Source organism: Pseudorasbora parva, chromosome 18, assembly GCF_024679245.1.
Source record: "Pseudorasbora parva isolate DD20220531a chromosome 18, ASM2467924v1, whole genome shotgun sequence".
NCBI lineage: Eukaryota > Metazoa > Chordata > Actinopteri > Cypriniformes > Gobionidae > Pseudorasbora > Pseudorasbora parva.
Genome location: NC_090189.1, coordinates 12,142,321 through 12,164,878, shown reverse-complemented (window position 1 = coordinate 12,164,878; position 22,558 = coordinate 12,142,321). Strand labels below are relative to the sequence as shown.

At 36.5% G+C, this 22,558-nt stretch overlaps 1 protein-coding gene across 1 annotated transcript in view; it reads right to left on the bottom strand.

Moving 5' to 3' along the window:
- Positions 1-19,689, bottom strand: part of prlra (prolactin receptor a) — a 35,375-nt gene extending 15,686 nt beyond the window's left edge. The window contains exons 1-4 of the mRNA XM_067424095.1: positions 19,523-19,689; positions 4,020-4,113; positions 2,733-2,865; positions 1,852-2,021 (exon numbers count right to left, since the gene is read on the bottom strand). Of these exons, the coding sequence (XP_067280196.1) occupies positions 1,852-2,021; positions 2,733-2,865; positions 4,020-4,083 (367 nt within the window). The 5' untranslated portion in view covers positions 4,084-4,113; positions 19,523-19,689. The remainder of the gene's footprint in view (positions 1-1,851; positions 2,022-2,732; positions 2,866-4,019; positions 4,114-19,522) is intronic.
- Between the last annotated feature and the right edge of the window lie 2,869 nt (positions 19,690-22,558).

The following is a 22,558-nucleotide window of genomic DNA, read 5'->3' as shown; positions in this document are numbered from 1 at the left end:
CTGACTTAAACTCTATAGGTAAAAAAGGCCACATCTAAACATGATCCAGAAGTGCAGGTGTTTTCTATGGGCCAAGGCTTATTTAAAATGGACTGCGGCAAAGTGGAAAACTGGGACGCCATGTCATCCGGACTAAAGAGGAAAAGGACAATCCAAGTTGTTATCAGCACTCGTCAGAAGACGGCATCTCTGATGGTATGGGATTGCATGAGTGTGTGTGGCATGGGCAGCTTACACATCTGGAAAGGCACCGTTAATGCTGAAAGGTATATGCAAGTTCTAGAACAACATATGCTCCCATCCAGACGTCGTCTCTTTCAGGGAAGACCTTGCATTTTCCAACATGACAATGCCAGACCACGTATTGCATCAATTACAACATCATGTCTGCGTAGAAGAAGGATCCAGGTACTGAAATGGCCAGCCTGCAGTCCAGATCTTTCACCCATAGAAAACATTTGGTGCATCATAAAGAGGAAGATGCCACAAAGAAGACCTAAGACAGTCGAGCAGCTAGAAGCCTGTATAAGACAAGAATTGGACAACATTCCTATTCCTAAACTTGAGCAACTTGTCTCCTCAGTCCCCAGACGTTTGCAGACTGTTATAAAAAGAGGGGATGCTACACAGTGGTAAACATGGCTTTCTCCCAAATAAAAATAAAATATAATTATTATAATTTAATATAAAATATAATTAAATTAGTTTAAAATACACAACATATAATTTAATATAAACTATAATTACATTACAATATGCTAAATATAAAATAAAATATTAAAAATAAAATATATTTTTGCATATATAATGCAGAACTCTTAATATATCACGGATGAAAGAAGCAACATATAAGTGTTCCATATGACTTTTAAAGCCATACAACCGCTTTGTATGAGGAATAGACATTGTGTCGTTTACTGAAATTCTTGCCCTCCACCGTAGCTTTCAATTCTCATTTGCTTATATCACAAATCAGTTTTGCCATTTGTAATAGTAACTTAATGCTTTGATTATACAGATAAGAGTAGCTCTGATGTGTTTGTGTTCCAAAAATGTCATGCAGGTTTTTGAACGACATGAGGGCGAGTAAACGATGACATAATGCTCATTCTTGTGTGAACTATTGATTTAAAATTCTGTACATTCAGCAATAAAACAGAAAACTTGTTTCTTCCAGTTTGAGGGTGAAAAGCTAGTTGACTTGACACCTAATAAGGTCAACCTAAGGGACCTTTGCACTCAAACTTCAAAACTTGCTGAAGAAGGAAGAAAGAAAGAACATTAAGGTGTCCTTAGATATTGTGAATGAGTGTTTCGCCCCTTCAGCATAAAACAAAACAAAACGTCAGTTAAAGTTTAGTCTCAGTTATAGTTATACATATGAGTTAATGATAAGATGGAATTGGACTGCACACAGTGTTCAGATCAAAAGAATGTGACATGACAAACTGTGCAGGAACTACCAAAAATAAACTAGATTGGAAACTAGAAAATAAATTAGACTGGTCAAAATGACCCTTTTGGCTTAATGCAGGAGCAAACATGTGACTGACGGAAACTGTGTGTAATATTTTATGACCCAAACAGAATAATGTTCTTTCGCAACAGTGATTCCAGACGGGCAGCAATAACATTCCTCTCATTGATGACTCCACCGCAATAAAATCTGCAACTGCGGTCTGTAACATCCAGTATATACTAATAAATGAAAATGACACATTATGCCGGAAAGAACATAAGGTGAGAGGGGCAGATGAAGGGAAACGAATGGGGGCAATAAACGAAGAGAGGGGGTGGTACAGTACAGGACATACCTACAAAAAAGCTTATGATGACAACATATAAGCGTACCTATGTAGACCACATCCACCTCCACAGGGTCTGAAACATTCTTCCCCAGGGCGTTAGTGGCCACCACCGTGATGTTATAGTTGATCCAAAGCGATGTGTCGTTTTTGTTGAAAAAGCATGAATTCTCGCCCGCGGTTCTGTAATCCGAGCACTCCAAGACCGTCTCTGAGCTGAATATGAGAGATACCAGAGGAACAGGTTTACACTTGCTAACTGAAATGATACAGACATTAATAGAAAAATAGAAAAATCTCTGTTAGTGTCTGGACCCTGTGACAATCCCTGCCAAAAAAACCCCTGAAAGTTATATTTTGATGATAAACATGCCTTTTATAAAATAATTTATTTACAAAATAAACCTTTATTTCAGTCTTTTCTGGGAAAATGGACCAACAATATTCCCTGCAGGAGTGCATGTAAAAAGGTGTATCCCCACAACATTACAAGCTCATTTCATACTGTATACCCTTCAAATATCAGAATTCAGAACATTCCTCTTCACATGCAAACGATACGAACATGAATTCTATGAACTCCACTTATTACATGGTATTACTGTAGGTTTGATCTGTTTGTTTACAGTACTTGCAGAATTTCACGAGCCATAATGTTGGCATAACACTTCATGGATCTGCTATGGTGAAAACCGGAGTCATTTATATTTAACAGGCACGTGTGTGTTGGCTGAAGGCAAGTCATGTATCTTTGAGTCGTTTATCCGTGTAACAGAGAATTAAAAACATGACAGAGAAAATCTAGTTCAAACCACACATTACTGGAGAGCAAAGGGCAAGAAACAATGAGACCTTTGATATCTCATTGGGAGGCAAAGAAAAGATGCTCATTAAACACTAGAAAGGGAAGAAGTAAGAGAGACTGACTTTTCTAGATGGTAGTAGAGGGCGTAGGTGGTCGGCAGACCCCCATCATCTCCAGGCTCCCACCAGCAGGTGAAGGTCTCCTTCTCTGGAGAGCGACAGCTTGTGAGTTTGGGTTTGCCTGGGGGACCGACACCTGCGGATATATTGTGCCCGTTTAGAGTGCATCGAGTCAGAACCCGGAAGTCTAATTTGCCTCTGGCTCCTTCAAGTTTTTCCTATGGGGTTTTATAATGGGCCTTTTCAATGTACTGTTTACCACAGGCTTTATTTTACTCATAAATTGAAAAAGCCCATTATAAAACCCCATAGGAAAATCTCAACGGAACATCAGCAAATTAGACTTACAGTTCTTATGTCATTCATGCACCACTCTATTAGTTGAATGCAAAGTCATGATATCAAAATTGACAGTTGTTATTTTTCTGTAATATTGCATTATTTATTATAACTAATTTATCCATGAACAATATTTTTAATTAATGTGCACATGTAGGGCCCTATCATACACCCAGCGCAATGTGACACCATGCGCACGGTTTTATCCCGACGCAGTTATCATTTTCACGTCCAGCGGCACATTGTTAAAATAGCAAATGCGCTCTCATCCATCTGTTCACCCATGGGCGTGCTGATCTAAAAACGAGGTGTGTTCAGGTGCATTATTGGCGCGTTGCTATTTTGAGGCAACTGAAAACGCAGCCATTGTCCAACAAAAAACCTGGTCTAAAGTCAATAGCGCAGGATTTTTTAATGTTATTTAAAGGGCGTGTAAGTAATATGTGTATATAGGCGGGTGCGCAACACACATTCACTCTGCTTATTACACACACAGGGATGCGCAGCAGCACACAAAAATATATAAATATAAAAAATAAAGGGATTCCTCTCTGGGAAGCGTTCAGTCTTTCTGCTCGCAAATTCTGCCACGTAAATAGTGAATCCGCCATGGTGCAAGTGCAACTGTGTTTTAAAGGTAATGAGAGAGGAGCCTCTAATATTGCCCGTTCCGCCCAAAATACACCCATGACTCATTAAGAGACTAGGTACAGCACTTTAAGACCATGCACTTGGCGTGTCAACCGTTTTTTCCGTTGTTAAACTAGCAAAAGTGGATTCGGACACGCCCTGCATGCACCTGCGCCATGCATCGTGTACTCAGATCATTAAAATAAGGCCTGTAATCTTTAATCACAATACATTGGTAGTTTACTTGCAAGATGGTGTATGTGTGAAGATGAAGTTAGTAACATTGTACTGCTTAGGCTCATAAGCAATAACACTGCTCACCTGCTGCTTGTGATATTAAATTGGCAATAAAGGTCAAAATCAGCACGGCCCCAGAGTTCTTCATTGTCCCTGATGGCTTCTAAACCCCTTAGATCTGTCAATGCAAGATAAGGGAGACATCGAGATATTAGATATATATGATAAAGGCATAAAGACAGGCAAAAGGCATAAAGAGCCCACATTTCTTTAACAGATGGGGGAAATATTGTGAAAGATGTTTATACAAAATACATCCAAAATGTACTTTAAAAATGACAGACAGGCTTAATGTTGTCCTATGCTAAAATACTGGTTGTTGAGGAGAGCAGAGACAGTAACTGTATTGATTCAGGTGTTCATGAACCTTCTGTGTTGATAGTATAAACATAAGCTTAACATGAGATCATATTCATGTGGGACAATTGCAATGAAACAGACACTGGAGAAAAAAAAAGAAATAATAATTTGGAAAACTTTCTTGGTCACCTGAAAATAACTGCTCCTTACAAACCAGATCAATGAAATATACCACTTCTGATTTTTTTTATTTTGATCCAGAAAATTTTTAAAAATTCAATTCTTGTTCACATAAAATAAAATGAAATATTTTTTCCCCATTAGCATTTGCTCTTGTTTGTTTCTTCGGATCAGATTTCATTATTTTTGTTAAAATATTTTTCCTGGAAAAAAGTGTTTTTGCAAAAATGTTTTTTATCTGTAAATCAAACTGAAGACGTTTTATAATTGTACCCATCACAAGAGGTTGTTTTACAATAATCAAATATGTCCTTGTTTCTCACTGGACATAAACATAAACAATACCTATCCATGGTGATGGAATAAATATGAGATGGGAGGAAAAAAATATATTTCAATGCTTTTGCATTAAACATTACATGGAATTACATCGCTCGCAAAACGTCAATCGCAAAGCTTTTGTATTCCGTTCGCTTAAGAAACCTTTGAATTCCCCAGAGAAACTATGCATTCGCTCACATTACTTTTGTGTTCCCCCAAGAAATATTGCATCCGCAGGGAAAAACTTCTGTGTTCCCCTAAAGAAACTTTTGCGTTCCCCCGTGACACTGCGTTCGCTCGCAAACGTTTTGCGTTCCCCTACATTTTTTGGTTGCAAAACTTCTGCATTCCTCCGCGAAAACTTTGCATTCGTTCTTAAAACTTAACATTTGTTATTGAAATATTTTTTTTCCACTAGGAATCTTCTTACTTCCTTCCATACTTCTTATCAAAGGACAATATGAATCATGATCTATTTAACTTCAGAGAATACGAGCAATTAGGCTCAGTTTAACTCATAGTTACTGATAGCTGCTGTAAAAAGGTACCACCTATATTTCATGACGTTTTGCAACCAACTGCCTACCAATTAAAAACATAATGGTCATCAAACTGCCACTTTCTACATTTTACACGGCCAAAGCACCATGTAAAGAGCAGTATCTCCTAGAGTTGGAATTTTCCTGATAGTTTTATAGCTGATTTCTGTATGTTTACAACATGACATAGACCTTGAGGCAAAGCTTTTAAACTTGCTTTTTCAACCAAGTTGCTTTCTGCCAATGGAAGAATAGACTGCTATTGGCATATTTTGAAACTTCCAGAAAGAATTGCTCAACTCATAAAACACGCAGACAGATCCATGCCTCCAATCAAAGGTTTAAAGGTCTACAGAAACTATTTTTTACTTGAATTTTTATCAAAACAGACATACACGGCAAAGCAAATGTTCAAATATTAAGCTAATGCAAGATATTAAACTTAAATACGGAACAAAATAGGACTTTGCGATTATTATAACCCCATTTATAAATTTTTAGAATATACAGATTTTCAGAATAAAAAAAAAACAGGTTCAAAATGTATTAAGTATATTATACTTTATTATATATTATACTATATTATATATATATATATATATATATATATATATATATATATATATATATATATATATATATATATATATATATATATATATATATATATAATATATAAAAAAAAAATTTGGCCATAATTTCACTTTCTTTCATTTTATTGGCAGAAACTAAGAAATTGAATGGAAACAGGAATTAACAAAAGCAGCAGGACAAAAAAAGGAAAGGTCAGAGCACAAAAGGTGAACTTCTCTTATGAATATTCATGAGTAATCTGAACAGCCATGGCAACCAAGTCTAGCATTTTTGGTAAATCACTGATTTTTGCCACTAATGTTATTTAAATACCAACACCAACCATGAGTGGTTGCCTACTTGCCTAGAATCACTAAAATACATACACCAAACAGACATAACATTATGACAGGTGAAGTGAATAACACTGATTATCTCTTCATCACGGCACTTGTTAGTGGGTGGGATATATTACGCATCAAGTGAACATTTTGTCCTCAAAGTTGATGTGTAAGAGCAGGAAAAAAGGGCAAGCGGAAGGCTTTGAGCCAGTTTGACAGGAGCCAAATTGTGATGGCTAGACAACTGGGTCAGAGCATCTCCAAAACGGCAGCTCTTGTGGGGTGTTCCCGGTCTGCAGTGGTCAGAATCTGTCAAAAGTGGTCCAAGGAAGGAACAGTGGTGAACAGGCGACAGGGTCATGGGTGGCCAAGGCTCATTGATGCAAGTATGGAACAAAGGCTGGCCCGTGTGGTCCGATCAAATTGTTTAAGAAGTTAATGCTGATTCGGATAGAAAGGTGTCAGAAAACACAGTGCATCACAGTTTGTTGTGTATGAGGGTTCCATAGCTGTAGACCGGCCGGGGGGCCCATGCTGACCCCTGTCCACCGCTGAAAGGTCTGGTCTGATGAATCACATTTTCTTTTACTTCACATGGATGGCCGTGTGCGTGTGCACAGCTTACTTGGGGAGCTCATGGTGGATGTTACTTTGACACCTACCTAAGCATGGTCACAGACCATGTACACCCTTTCATGAAAACGGTATTCCCTGAGAATCAACCCAGTATTATTAATGTTATGCCTGATTGTGTATTTCTAATCATTTAGAAAAGAAATGGCACACTTTTCTTAAGAAAATACACAATTTGATCACTAATCATTGTCTGTAGCTCCAATGTGCACATATGGGCCATGATTTTTAGAAATGTGCAAAAATAATGATGCAAAAAGTTTAGTAAATTGCTAAATATACACTAGTTTATCTACAATATGTTTGTGGCATCAGACAATCATCAGTACATTCACATTAGCTGTGCAATGTAGGTTGTGGTGAAAAACAATTCAGAACGTCTAAAGGGTGTTATCTACGGCTTTGAATCAACTTGCAAAAATCTCAAAGTTTGCATGTGCATGTGGCTCTGTAAAGTCCAAATCTACTGCTCACCTTTCCAATGAATGCCCATACTAATAAATCTCATTTACTGTAGATTATAGTCATATAAGGATGTTCACAGCATATGCACCTCTGATCTTGTATACTTCATAGAAACTTGAACTGTCAGAAGACAAGTCCTGACTCATAAGCAAACATTATTAAGACAATTCTTTCAAACTAAAAGGGCACGAATGCATTACCAGCAATGTGTTTTCATAAGCATTTAGCCGTTAGCTTGAGAAGACAACTGCAGCGTGGGAACATACATGCTAATCAATCAGTTTCTGCTTTTGCATGCAGGCTCTTATGTATCAGTTTCTGTCAGATTTACAATATTAAGTGCTACTGATGTAAGCATGGAAATAATATACAAATACATTTGCCATCTGACTCCTCCAGAATCGGCTTAATCGCTGGCCTACCATTAATCTGATGACAAAAATAAGCACTAAGCACATGGAAAGCATGATATTAAGACTGTAGATTGAGATGGACATAAACATGACAGATATAAAATGAGAGAGAGAGAGAGAGAGAGAGAGAGAGAGAGAGAGAGAGAGAGAGAGAGAGAGAGAGAGAGAGAGAGAGAGAGAGAGAGAGAGAGAGAGAGAGAGAGAGAGAGAGAGAGAGAGAACTTTTATTTCCCCTTGTGAACAGGATGGCATCACAGATTAAAAGAAAAAAGAAAAAAAAAGCTTTTCCAGCTGGCATTTTCTTCATATCTGATTACGTAAGAGATTATATCATCATAACAGAAAGACCTGGTCCAACTGTGTTGGGCTTCATTCCCTCTCGAAAGCGAAATAGTTCATGACACTGCCCTGGCTGGCAACCCACCAGCGCCTCAATGAGTTTAACAAGCATGAAGATTGAAGGAGGTCATTATTGTTTTTCATAGTGAATGGTTCAATACACCTTCAACTATGCATCGCTGAAAAAACTGCATCTGGCTTTGGCTCTAATATGCATATTTGGTGCCAATTATAAAAGATACTTTAAATAAAACATTATTTAAAGACACTCAATAATTATCACCCCCATGATGAAAGTCAAGTGGTAAAGTATAGGGTCGCTTACGACCCAAGGTGTGTAACAGTGTAAGTATATTTTTTTCTTCACAATAATAATTGAATCTTTGATGACTGAATAAGTGCAATTCACCTTTTTTCCACAAGTTGGCAGTGTCTGATACACAATGATGAAGTTACCTCGGGCAGAAAACTAAAGAATAGGAGTATTATCAGCAAAAGTTGAAAGTTCTGAATGCAATCAAATATTAGCGTCACCATCACCTGATGGTGGATCTGGTGAAAAAGCTGTCAGCGATCAAAATATTGATTTTGAAGATGTTGAAAATATATTTGAGATTGCGAATATGAGACATATGTTGAATGGGAAATGAGCTCGGACTTGGACAGTGATGATGGTATAAAACATCTGCTCGAATTGGAGCCTTCCAAGCTCTAAAAGGTAACAAAATATGCTTTATTTTATTCTTCTGTAATTGTTACTCTAATATCAGGAGAGTTTTATATTATTGTAACAGGTAGAGATCCATCCGTGTTAGATATAGATCCGGGTCGCTATAGACCCGAATATTTAACAATGAATGGCTAAACATTCATGCATTTAAGGGTTACTTTAAAGAAACTCTAAAGTAAATTTTAATTTAATGAAAGGTGTAGGTTTACAGTTGGGGGGAGTCTGAATGAATTTGATTGTATAGGCCTAATTTATTGTATGCTTTACTAATAACTGTTATGTTATACTTCATAAGATTTGAAAGCAATATAAGTTAGTCTTACAAACTAGTCTTAAAATAATTTACTTCAAAAGATTGATACCTATGCTTGTTTCTTTGCAGGGAGGCATAACTTGTTGTAGTTGGTGTAACTTGCATGAGCGGGGTTTGTAGTACTGCGGAAAAGCACTTGTCTGGTTTTTGTGTAGTTAATTAAAAGAAGGTACACCGCCATCTTGCTCTGACGAAAGGGGCTTGACCGCACCTGATGTTGTAAACACGAACATCTCAGGAGGACTTAAATGGTCCATATAGCACAAAAACACCTTCAAGGAGAGACGGGAATATCGGGAACATAAATTGTGGGTGAATTATTTATATGATGTACATTACAAAGTAATGGTGGATGCGTTTCTAAGGATGCCGATTGATAGAAGGCAGCTGTTTGACTCTGAGATGACGGAACATGTTTTGTGTAACTTTAGCATTATTAATGGTTTATTAACATAGTCAAGCCAAAGGTTAATAGTATAAATTACATTATATGTCCAATGATATATACAACATATATCGCTGAATAAAACCAATATTTCCACTCGCCATTGTGTAGCATTTACCACAGTTGAAGGATCAGGTAGTCCGAGCTGGTGTGATTGAGTGTAGACTAGGACTAATTTGCATATTTATGGTTCTGTGTATATTAAATGAAGCAAGGGTGTAGTTCAGATAAAAGATAGTAAAATAGTTTAAGGCATGAATAAATTATTTTAACTGGGGAAATATGTCAATTTTGATTATCAAAGATGAGTTTTAACCAATTAAATAGTTACTAAATTCAGAACATATAAATACCAGAACTATTAATAAACTGTCATCTAATTGGTCTGTTGTGCACTAACCTTAATTGGCAATCAGTTAGTGAAGCTATAAAGGTGTATGGATTGCTGCTGACCCTTTAATCTTCAAAACAGAGTTTAATCCAGTTATGAGGCATCACATGAACATGTGTGACTGTGTATATACTGTCATTTATTATGTAATCAAAAAGAAAATTATTGCTGGTCTTCAGTTGTTATGCCAAGAAATGCCAAAATAGTGATAATGACCTCAAGCAAGACTTTTCCAAAGTAGATCTTTCCCAGACACATTGATCTTACATTGATTTATTGACTTGTATAAATGTACTGAATGTTTGTCCGTTGGCAGACAAATGGTGCACTCTGAACTGTTGCAGAAAAGGCACTGACAATCACTGGCTTGTTACATGTATGTTAAAAATGTAGACACTGTTGTGCTTGTGGTGACAGCAAGCACAACAAGAATATCATCTACTCCTATCAGTAGCTTCCTGCCACTCGTTTGTCGCTCCTGATGCCATTATCCACTGTCTAACGCTTTGATTTTAAGAATGTTCCATTTGATCTGATAATTGGTATTAGAAGATTGCCTTCCTACTGTTTACAGCTATCTTACATAACTTCCAAGTGGGGGTAAGCCGCTAAGCAGGGCGAACAGTAGCAAGCATGGGCTTGCCGACAAGTCGGCACGTATCTAAAGATTATCTAGCAACCCGCGCTCTCACCCACCCGCGACTCTTGTATTCCATTCCTGTCCCCATATAATTCCATAGATAGACCTCTGAGAGGTCATTGCTGGCATTAGGAATTAATGTTCTCAATCTCAGGTTAAAGCTATGAAAAGATCTAGGAGGATTACCTGACCTAACTTCCACCCATCATTTTATGTACGGAAGGTTTTACATTTGAACTTGGCATTGCGAGGAATTAAACTATATTATGTTTTTTTACAGTTTCAACTTTCTTTAGTGTGTAATGTTCTTGTTTGAGCATGAAAATTGTCTGCAAAGTTACAAAGCACAAAGTCACTCCTGAGGGAGTTATTCTCTATATCAGTAAAGCACTGTTTTGATTGTAGTCTTGATTTTTCTTCCAGGAATGCACACTTAAATAATTTAAAACAATTTAAATAATTCCTACCCAAGGAATATGCAAACAAAAAAAATAAAGAGGATGAGGCCTGGTTGAGTTGTGTAATAGTGTGGTGGTATGTTATGGTAAAATATATGATACTTCAGAAAACGCGCTCAAATCGGTGACCAATCACAACACGGATCCAGCTGACCAATCAGAGCACATTGTGCTTTTCAGAAGGAGGGGCATCATAGAGATAGGAACTAAACAGAGTGTTACTGACAGACTGGAAAGAGAGGTGCTACAATAATGTAAATTATGTGAAAAACAATGTTATGTTTTTTGAACATTCAAGCATGAAAACCTATTCTAGAAGACTCCCAAAACAAAACCAAGACTTTTTAAAAGGGCATTATAGTTCCTTTTTAAATTACTGTATTAAACTTGGGCTAATGCATATTAACTAGTTCATCAGAATCTTTGTGCATACATGTAAAATCTGCAAATCTAGAATGATGTCAGAACTATAGTTTCTGTTTTTTACTAACTACACAAAAATTGGAATTCTTGCATGAAGGCAAATGAATGAGTGCATGTCTGTCGTAGTTTGAGTATTGTTACAGAGCAATGAGGTTATATGTTATATTGGTTGTATCTCAGCACATCAGGAGATGGCTTCAGGAATTTTCCATTTAAAATGACCAGTTTATCACTGAAGATGGTAAAACAGGAGTTCAGTCAAATAGATGACATGGTGCTTGTAGCCATGGCAACAAAATAAATAAAATGATTTTTTTTGCTTGTTCCTCTTGGTAGAAAAAAAATGCCAAGGTGGTGAATCATTTGCTAGCAGGGGTGCATTAGAGTAGTGAACTGTATGTTTGCTTCAGAAAATCCACACAGTTTAGATTCAATTAATCCCTATAATGTTTCACTCTGGATGTCTGTTAAAAGTATTTGACATGAAAATATTGCAGTGTAGATATAAACAAGAAAAAAATTAATTCAACTGGAACAAAGCTGCAAACGTATGCAGTATCTTTTACTAAATGTAAAAACGTACAAATTCTGCACACATCCTAGTTTGCGTTTTCATGTTTTTGGATGTTTGCGATCTATAAACATGTTGTCACATGCCGAACGTCTGGCAAAGAAACGCAATTACGGATTTCCCAGAATGGGGCCGACTGTTTAGATATGATCTAATTTAGTGGAAAACCATAGCAGGAGGCAATTCTCAAAGAGTTTCTCAAACAGAAACTGATAACTTTCACGGTTGCTGAACACTTTTGTTTCTGGCCGTTTACAGTATCCAGACATTTGTCAAACTACAGTGTGTTGTTCTTGCTCTTTTCTCCAGCCCACGCAGTGAAACTCAGCACCAGCTGCAGAATACATAACCACCTCTTCAGAGGTGTGAGCGGCGGTGTAGTGTTCTGCTAATGGGTGACCTAGACCTGAAAGGTGATCGGCCGTGAGCCGAATCCAGACTCATGTTAGGGATTAGGATCATTATATTGTTGACGGGTGGATCTGTGTCTTTGGGGACATATCTAGCCATCCTGGTGGGTGGCATTGACTGTGTAAGACTAATTAACAGCAAATCTAAAGTAGTCTGTCGTCATTCAGGTCTAATCAGATCACATGGAGGGTGTGAACTCATGATAAATTACTAATGGCACATAGCCTGACAGATATCCTAAAATCTAGCTGCTTTTTTTACAAAGCTACTTCTATAAACAGGTTTGCCAATTTCCTATAGCATAGTTCACTCACAAAACAAAAAGAAAATCAATATTAAATTACAACAATTAAAATATTTGTGGAAACTAAATGCATTGATTATTTTAACCATGATTGAATCACATTGAAGGGATGCACAATATATCAGCCACCATATTGGTATATATCGGCCGATATATGTCCATTTTTAAAGTTATCGTTATCAGCCCGATAAGTAAATTTGGCAGATATATTAAAGCCAATAAATAATGGATAATTTCCTCCAGATGTGCACTGTTTACCATGATTTGAATCACTTGAAATATGATTGAAATATCTTGTTTCATATAAAATGAAAACAGTTAAATGAATAGTTTACTTTAAAATTAAAATTACCCGCATGATTTACTCACCCTCAAGTGATGAACTCAATCGGAGTTATATTAATACATATCCTGATGCTTACAAGCTTTATAATGGCAGTGACAGGGTCCATTAAGTTTTAAGTTAAAAAAATTGCATCCATCCCTCATAAACATATTCCACACGGCTGGGAAAAATATCCATATTTAATACTTTATAAAGTAAAATATCTGGCTTCTGGCAGACCGCCTTCATAACTTGCATAACTGGCGTATCACTAGAATGCAAGAGGCATTACACTTTCTGCGTAAGTTGTTTTTTGATCTTCAAACCCAATGGATCCCGTCACTGCCATTATAAAGCTAGGAAGCGTCATGATAATTATTAATATAACTCCAAACGAGTTCATCAAAAAGAATAAAGTCATATAATCCTAAAATGGCTTGAGGGTGAGTAAATCATGGGGTAATTTTCATTTTAAAGTTAACTACTTCTTTAAGTGCAATATGAGAGAAATTCTGTCACATAGGCTATATAAAATTATAAGATTGAGAACATTATATTTGTGTGCTGGGGACATGGCTTTTTATGGTGAGACTTTTTTTGTAAGCAGGCTTTTAAAAATTCTATACAAATTTGGATTTAGATTTATCAGCCAATATATCGGTCATCGACTTTCAAATAAAGAATTATCTTTATCTGTATCAACCACAATTTTCATATTGTTGCATCCCTTTCACATTGTGTATCTTTTACCGTTCATTTACTGTTCTGATATCATTTACTCACTCTCATGCTGTTCCAAACTTTTCTTTCTCCTGCAGTAGAAGATATTGATTTCCCATATATGAAAAGTCAATGGGCTCCAAAACAAACATTTTAACATTTCAAAACTTGATGAAATTCTCAATTTTTGTGATTCAAATTTTGCAATTCATACAGATTTAGAACAGCATGAGAGTTGAATTACAATTGTAATTTTGTGGGGAACTATCTCTTTAGGAGAAGAGGTTCACTTCAATCATAGTTAAATAAATTAATGCAATCAGTTTCCACAAATTGTTTGATTTTGAAACATCAAATCAATAATAATACACTATATTATACATTATATTAATGCACTGAGAGATACTGTAAATGTAAGTGAGCGGCATTTTGAATCAGTCTGGTGTGAATTTATCTAAATTTGATATAAAATCATGTTATATTTACAAGCTGACTAAAAGTAATATAAAACGGACACAAAAGGGGTAGCATGTGTAGGTACTTTACATAGCCCAAAATACACTTTGTTAATATAGATATCCATCAACAATTGTTATTGTTGATGGAATAACAGAATGCCTTAGATAAACGACTGTGAAACTGTGAACTGTTAAACGGTAAAACCAGTCGGACAAGACATCTTCCCCTGTAGACAAATATCAGCACTTGTGTTTGTGAACTCGCGTTTCTGCAAGATCACAGATTCAAATTTTTCATTTCAGCATTAATCTGCTCAAGTTATAGGCACTTCTGATGGCAGCTTGGAGAGCGCTGTTGACATTAAAGGGATACTTCAGCGCAGGGAAGATTAATCTGTATTTAAACTGGGTCATTAATGTAGTAGAAATGTGAAACTATTTTTGAAATGTCGATGAAAGACAACAATTCCCAGAATCTTGCTGCCTTATGAGGCCACTCCCAAAGCCACCGCTACTGACTCACTGGATCGCTTTCCCACCGCGTTTATCTTCATAAAATCATTTCAGTTAGAGAACAGACACTACAATTAAAAACTGAACGTGTCTGTTAAATATGTGATTTAGCCACTGAGGGAGTGTCACAGCACAAACGCAGCAGTAGTAAGATAACATTCATCGTGATGAATGAGCTGAATGAGCTCTCTTGATGAAAGCTGATCGAGGTAAATGTGTCCGCGCTCACGGCATACATTCACAGCGCATGTGCAGTCTGGGGCGTTTTCAGTTCATGGAAGCTTAACTTTCATAGAAAATAATTTGAGAAGTTACATTGCTCAGCATAGCTCCGTTTCCATGAATGCCTGAGGCTGCAGCTGCGAGCTGAGCTGTGAGTGCGATCCCACCCCCCATGTGCGAGTTGAAAACTGGTGGAAATAGCTCCCTCTGCTGGCTGTAGTCTTTAGCCTCTGGCCAAAAACTGCTCCAATGACGCAAGTTGGCGATATTTGCATCATCTGAGTCATTTTTCCAGATATAAAATGAAGCACACTCATTTGAATATACTCCAGGGTTTCTACTGATAGAAAGCCATATGCTAATCGCTGAAGTAACCCTTTAAATGACGTTCCATCCGTTTTCCTCCACAATCCACAACATGACAAAAAATATATGCACTGTATATCAAGTCTTCTGATTTTTAGAAGGAACAGGATAGAATGTTAATTATTCAATTCAAATCTTCCTAACTCTAACCTCATTGAAACAACTTGTAAAGATTCTTCAAAGCTTTTTGTGCTCCACTGAAAACATTCAGAGGTTTATGTTTAGAACAATATGAAGGTAAGTAAATAACATTTTTGGGTGAACTGCTTTATCTTTTTAAGCTATGTTCTGTCTGACATGTAAAAAAAAAAAAAAAAATTGCTATACAAAAACAAACTGAGTAAACCTCCAAAAATGATTCATCCGGAAGTGCAAACAGTGACTCATAAACATCATTGCTCTGACATGAGATTCGTTCCTCACATAGACCTGATGATACAGAGCAATAAAAGCAGGCAGAGGTCAATGAGTTTATCGAGTGACCAGGAAATAGGTCAGTGCTGAACAGAAGTTGGCTTATTGATACGAATTGTAATGTATTAATCGCGTTTTTATGGCCAAGTGTGTGAACAGCTTGTGACCAAACTTCCAGACTTCCCTTTGACTATGAAAGCCTGTAGACTAATTTGTATGTGAAGGATTTGGGACATTTTTGAAGATCAAAAGGATGTGATGTTTACGAGCACTCCCGTGACTTTATTCCGTTCAATGAATGATAATGTCGAAGAGCTTTTCTATACTGTAACTTCATTGTGATGAAAAATTCTTCATTCAAAAAGTCTCATATCCAGATCCATATAGTCTGTAGTCCCAAATATACTCCGATCAAACTATCTAAGTGTAATTTTAATGAGCTAATCTCTCAATGCAGGTTAATTGCAGAGTTTGTGCAAACATCGCTATGTTCCGATGCTTTCTTAACTGCTGCTTTCTCACCACTATCTTTTTTTGTTGTGTTTTTTCATTTTATTGAGAGAAACTGAAGAATGAAGTAATGATGCTGAAAATTTAGCTTTAAACACAGAAATCAATTATATTTTAAAGTATATTCAAATCAAAAAAACATTATTTTAAATTGTAATAATATTCTGTATTTTTATCAAATAAATGCAGGCTTGATGAGCATATAAAAAATAGTAATATTTTCCAAAGTTTTGACAGAATTTTATATATATATATATATATATATATATATATATATATATATAATATATATATATATATATTAACGTGAGACTCTTAACGGGCGATAAAAAAATAACAACGGCGTATATATATATATATAATTTATATTCAGCACCTTATTACTGTTGTTTAATCCAAACTGTTAGCATTTACCAGATACACTCCGCATACCGCGTTTGATTCATATTACCGCTGTGATCCTAGACCCTTGAGATGGCTCTAACCAACAAAAGATAGATTACATGATAGCAGGAGTTTTATTTGCCAGCTCAATAAACAACCAGGGCGATATGCAAGTGTGTTGAATGCTCTCATTGACAGAATCAGCTGAATGGCCGCTTAGGAAGGTCTCACTTTAATCAGGTAAAGAAGCTATTGTCAGATCAGTACACATCTGGGACAAAGCACTGGGTTTAATACATATGAATGTCAACTTAATATGAAATACATGAAAGATAAATAGAAAAGGCTCTGCTTATGTTACACTTTGTCCGATCTCAGTTTATTGAGCATGTCAAGATGAATAATTAAGATTATTTTGATTGTATAACCACAAATAAACCTGAATATTGTAAGCTTCAGTCACAGTAATCACCTCTAATCAGTATGATAAAGGCAAACAATACAACCAAAAAAGACTTTCTGCATTTAAGATATCTTATAGGGTTAGTTCACCCAAAAATGAAACTGATGTCATTAATGACTCGTAAGACCTCCGTTCATCTTCAGAACACACTTTAAGATATTTTATATTTAGTCCGAGAGCATATGCAAGTGTAGGCACACTATACTGATTCATAACCGTTTGAATCTTTATTTGAGGATTAAAAACAAACAGGAAAGAGAAGACAATGCTGAATAAAGTCATAGTTTTTGTTATTTTTGGACCAAAATGTATTTTCGATGCTTCAAGAGATTCTAATGAACTAACTGATCTCACATATGGACTACTTTGATGATGTTTTTATTCCCTTTCTGGACATGGACAGTATAGTGTGCATACACTTGCATATGCTCTTGGACTAAATGTAAAATATCTTAAAGTGTGTTCTGAAGATGAACGGAGGTCTTACGAGTCATTAATGACATCAGTTTCATTTTTGGGTGAACTAACCCTATAAGATATCTTAAATGCAGAAAGTGGTTGTCTTTTTTTGGTTGTATTGTTTGCCTTTATCATACTGATTAGAGGTGATTACTGTGACTGAAGCTTAAAATATTCAGGTCTTACGGGTGTGGAACGACATTAGGGTGAGTCATTAATGACATCAATTTCAATTTTGGGGGAACTAACCCTTCTAAAAGTGTTTTTTAGAAAAACTACCAACATTTTAATCAATACTGAAAAGAATATTTAATTGTTGTTGTCTCCACTGTTTGAATGAGATCTCCACCTCTAAACTCCATCACAGCTGACAAAATGATCAAATATGAACAACACAACATTTAACTCTGTTGACACTCACTGCCAAATTGGAACACTGAAGACTTCACAGTCATTCTGTCCTCTTATGCCCAGGATTAGAGCGATGCAAAGCTCATTACATAATGAACGCCTATATCAGCACTTTCCACTCACTGATATAATTAGACTCTAAAGCTCTGCTCTGATTCTGGGCCAGTGTGAGGCTGCTTGATGATCATGTCAAAATCAAAAATATTGAAGTCACACTTTACATTACAGTGCCTCTTGAATGTATAATAATCATAATGGTTGCATACATTGATAACATATCACATTGCATGCAGCAAGTAAGACATGTTCCTGAATCAAACAAAATTCCTGTATGGAAATGTATTCCTAACCATATCCTAGCCCTAAACTTAAACCTACCCATGACTAAAATCAGAGGGGAATGATACAGTAGATGCACCTAACCCATGGTTGAAAGCCTAAAATTGACGAAAAACTCTAAACTTGTCCCCTCAAATCGAATTGGTTGATTGCAACGTTGTTCCAGGTTGAACAAAGATGCTGATCCAGGATCATGTTGTGCTTGGTGAAATCACTCACATTGTATTCAATCATATTATTTAATACAACAATGCACTGTAAACTCTTTAATGTAAAGAATATTTTACACCCGGATTAAAGAATAGAACAAAAGTCATTTTGTTTTAAAAGCAAAAACACACACTTCACATTTGTGCACCATTTCATAAATGCACTTGTCATGCATGGCATTTTAGTATGAAAATATTAAGTAGTTAAAAATGAAACTTGGAAATAAAACATTATATACTTTAAGACATTTAAAAACTATACAAAAGTGCAGATTCAATAGACCAGTTAGTTAGTGATTTGTGTTCATACATATATATATATATATATATATATATATATATATATATATATAATTTTTAATGAATATGAATCGCATAAGCTAAATGTACCATTCCCTTGTTACATTAAGATTTTTTGACTTAGTCTATTTCAAATTCTTAATTCATAAGAATATATGAATAAAAAGGGCTTAAATATGTTTATCTATCTATCTATCTATCTATCTATCTATCTATCTATCTATCTATCTATCTATCTATCTATCTATCTATCTATCTATCTATCTATCTATCTATCTATCAAAACAGTTAACTTGATGTTAACATATGAAGCAAACTTTATGCTAACTATCTGATAACTAATTATTTCAACAATAGTAAAGTTGATTAAATATGAAATATTTTACATAAGTAGATTAAAGCGTATAATTAATAGGCATATTGCAGAATTAAATATTGCAGTTCAGTGAAATCATTGAACTAATTTTTACCATATAAATATAGCTAGCTCACTCTCTTGCATTATAAACCTTGTTGGGTACTTACGCTAGAATGCAAGAATCTTTCTTTTTGATTTTTAGAATGTTCATTCTATTCAGTCAGAAGCTTTCGATATAAGGTCTTCGAGATCTCAAACAGCAGAAAAGTAGCAGCTCTGCGCTTACCTGCTGTTCACAGAGCTCCTGTAATCCCTCTTGAATGATCGCGCTATCAGGGTGGCTACATTGAACTGGCTGATTTCTGCTCTTCTTATGTAACAGACCACTCGTAAAGCTTAGCCGATGTCTTGAGTAGAGGTGCCTTCCTATAGCGCTCAGGTATGTCAAATGCCTCCGGGTGATGGGCATCTCCTGTCTAACCGGTCTGCCTGTCAGTGGGCGTGGTGTTGATTGCTTGGCCCCTCCCACACAACTCCTCCAACTTTGCGCTCTGTACTGAGCGGTCAGTGCTGATGCTGTAATTCGTCTGTTGTGTTCACATTACTTGAATGAATAAGAATAGATTATGGGTCCTGAATCCAATTTTTTTTTAGAAATGGTCACTGGAAAAATAGATATCACATTTTTGTAACTGCTCAAAATACCATAAGAAGCCTATTTTTATTGTTAATGTTGCATAATAATAATAATAAAAAAGTGATGACTTTATAATCTTGAGTGTTTATTTTCCCTTTATAGGTTTCACTACTGTACAGTTTTTTCAGTCGATTTGGTACATTCCTTAAGTCCCTTTCACACTGCGATTCCGGCAATTACACGGATAATGCGACCCAGCATTTGTTCCCGGGCCGCTAGATTTGGTCCATTCTCACTGCCAGGGAAATGCCATAATATGTGCGCTTTCACACACAACCCGTAACGGTCCCGGATCGAGTTGACCGAGTTGACACGTGACATCCTGATGTGACGTATAATGGCGAGCGATCTCAGCTTCAGCGCGGATAGTAAGGAGCTCCGTGGTCTCGACTTGTGTCCAGTTTGCACACATTTCTGCTTGTTTAATTTTAGTTTCTTTTGTATACGAACACTCTCTGTGTTTAAAACACCGACTAGCTCTTCTGGCACTGCAGGGTTGTATTATTGAAAAAAACAAGCTCTAGGAGTCGCACGATAACTACGTACACGTTGCGGCATTAGTTTCGGTTTTTGTTCACACAGCGCTCGTCCCGGGTCGAATACCGCAATATTACTAGGTCCCCGACCCGGGTCGAATTCGGTAATCAATCCCGGGACGTGGTTGCTTTCACACAGAAGGCGACCCGGCAATGTTCTGGGAATATTGCGGGTCCGACGTGCAGTGTGAAAGGGGATTTAAAAGGTTAGAGTTAGGCTTTTAAAGTTCACCCAACAATGAAATTGATGTCATTAATGACTCACCCTAATGTCGTTCCACACCCGTAAGACCTCCGTTCATCTTCAGAACACATTTTAAGATATTTTATATTTTAGTCCCAGCATGTCAATGCACACTATATTGTCCATGTCCAGAAAGGGAATGTGACATCAGTTAGTTCATTAGAATCTCTTGAAGCATCAAAAATACATTTTGGTCCAAAAATAACAAAAACTACGACTTTATTCAGCATTGTCTTCTCTTCTGTGTTCCTCAAATAAAGAGTCAACGGTCATGAATCAGTGAATCGATCAATGATTCGGATTGCCGTGATTTCAGCAGTTTGGCAGTTTGACACGCAATCCGAATCTTTGATCGATATATATATACTTGTTTAAATGTATGATATACAGCTGACAATTATTTATGATCATCCGGTATGACTCTAAACTGCTTGCACTTGCTGTTCACACATACATGACTGTACAGGCTCTGCTCTTGCTCAAACACTGTAAAAACCTGTTGAGATAAAGGCCACATCATTCTCTTGAGTACTTTGTTTGCTGCTCAGCTTGTCTCATTGAGATGGTAATAAATCGAAATATTACTAGGATACAGTGGAACTTCCCCTATTTAGTGACATTGCAGTGTTTTGTTGGCTGTGGAAAAACACAGCATCAGGATGGTCTCGTGACCAATAATACATTCAGTATCAAAGGATGCGTTTGTTATAAATCAGATCTGGGCCAATCTTTAAAAGCAAGGATGACTAAGACATTTTTAATTGCCTAGTTTATCATTTTTGCAACAAAGATCTAGATTAGACTGTTCTTCTGAATATACCAACTTCAACTAAAAATGGACAGCTAAAGTCAATACCAGTGTCTATAGCCTACTTTCTAAAGAGAGAAGAAAATAAACAAGGTAAACCCAGACGACAAATTAATACTGAGATACACGTGTGCAGAGGTGAATACACGTGTGCAGAGGTGAAAAACAATGAAACACTTTATGAGATATGGAGGAACCTCACAGATCCAGCTTACACATGACCTGATCACCCATCTAATTCCATAAAAAAATCATCCATGATCAATACAGTATAATAATAAAGGGAGTTTATGCTTAACTACACATAAACAAATAATCAATAAATAGGCCATATCAAACAGTAGGTCACTGCACTATGGAATTAAAGGTGCACTATGTAGTATTTTTGCAGTAAAATATCCAAAAACCACTAGGCCAGTGTTATAAATTTTGTTCAGTTGAGTTTTTACAATATCCCAAATGTGTTCAACTATTTGTAAATTGTGAGAAAATTGCTATTTTAACCAATGAACCGGGACGTCTGAGGAAGTCACCTGTCATTTGCGCCATTTCTGCGTTACCCTCGGTTTCTGGTTTTAGTGTGAACAAGTGTCATTGCAGCCGCTGAGCAAACGCACAGAGTAACGTCATAACATCATTTTAAACACACTTAAATGTATCTAATATGATAAACTGAGCTGCGTTACCTCATACTCATGAAAAGCGGCAATGGCGCCGGTTACTGTGTCCCGTCATAATAAAAGTCCCGTTGCTCGCGAGTCGTGTGTTGTGCAACAATCGCTCCAGCGGCCTTGCTCAGCTCCTTCAACACTCGGTCCTGCTCTGCTTCATACTACAGTAACGTTAATAATCGCATCAATGAATATGATTTCTACCCGAGTCCCGATTCTTTTCCACCAGCTGTGAGGTGAAGACCACATGTCCCAAGATTCTGCGCTCAAACTTGGCGTCATCAAACTACACCTTTGTTTTAAATAGGCGACCTCTAGTGGACGGAAAAATTACATAGTGTAGATTTAAAGGGATAGTTCACCCAA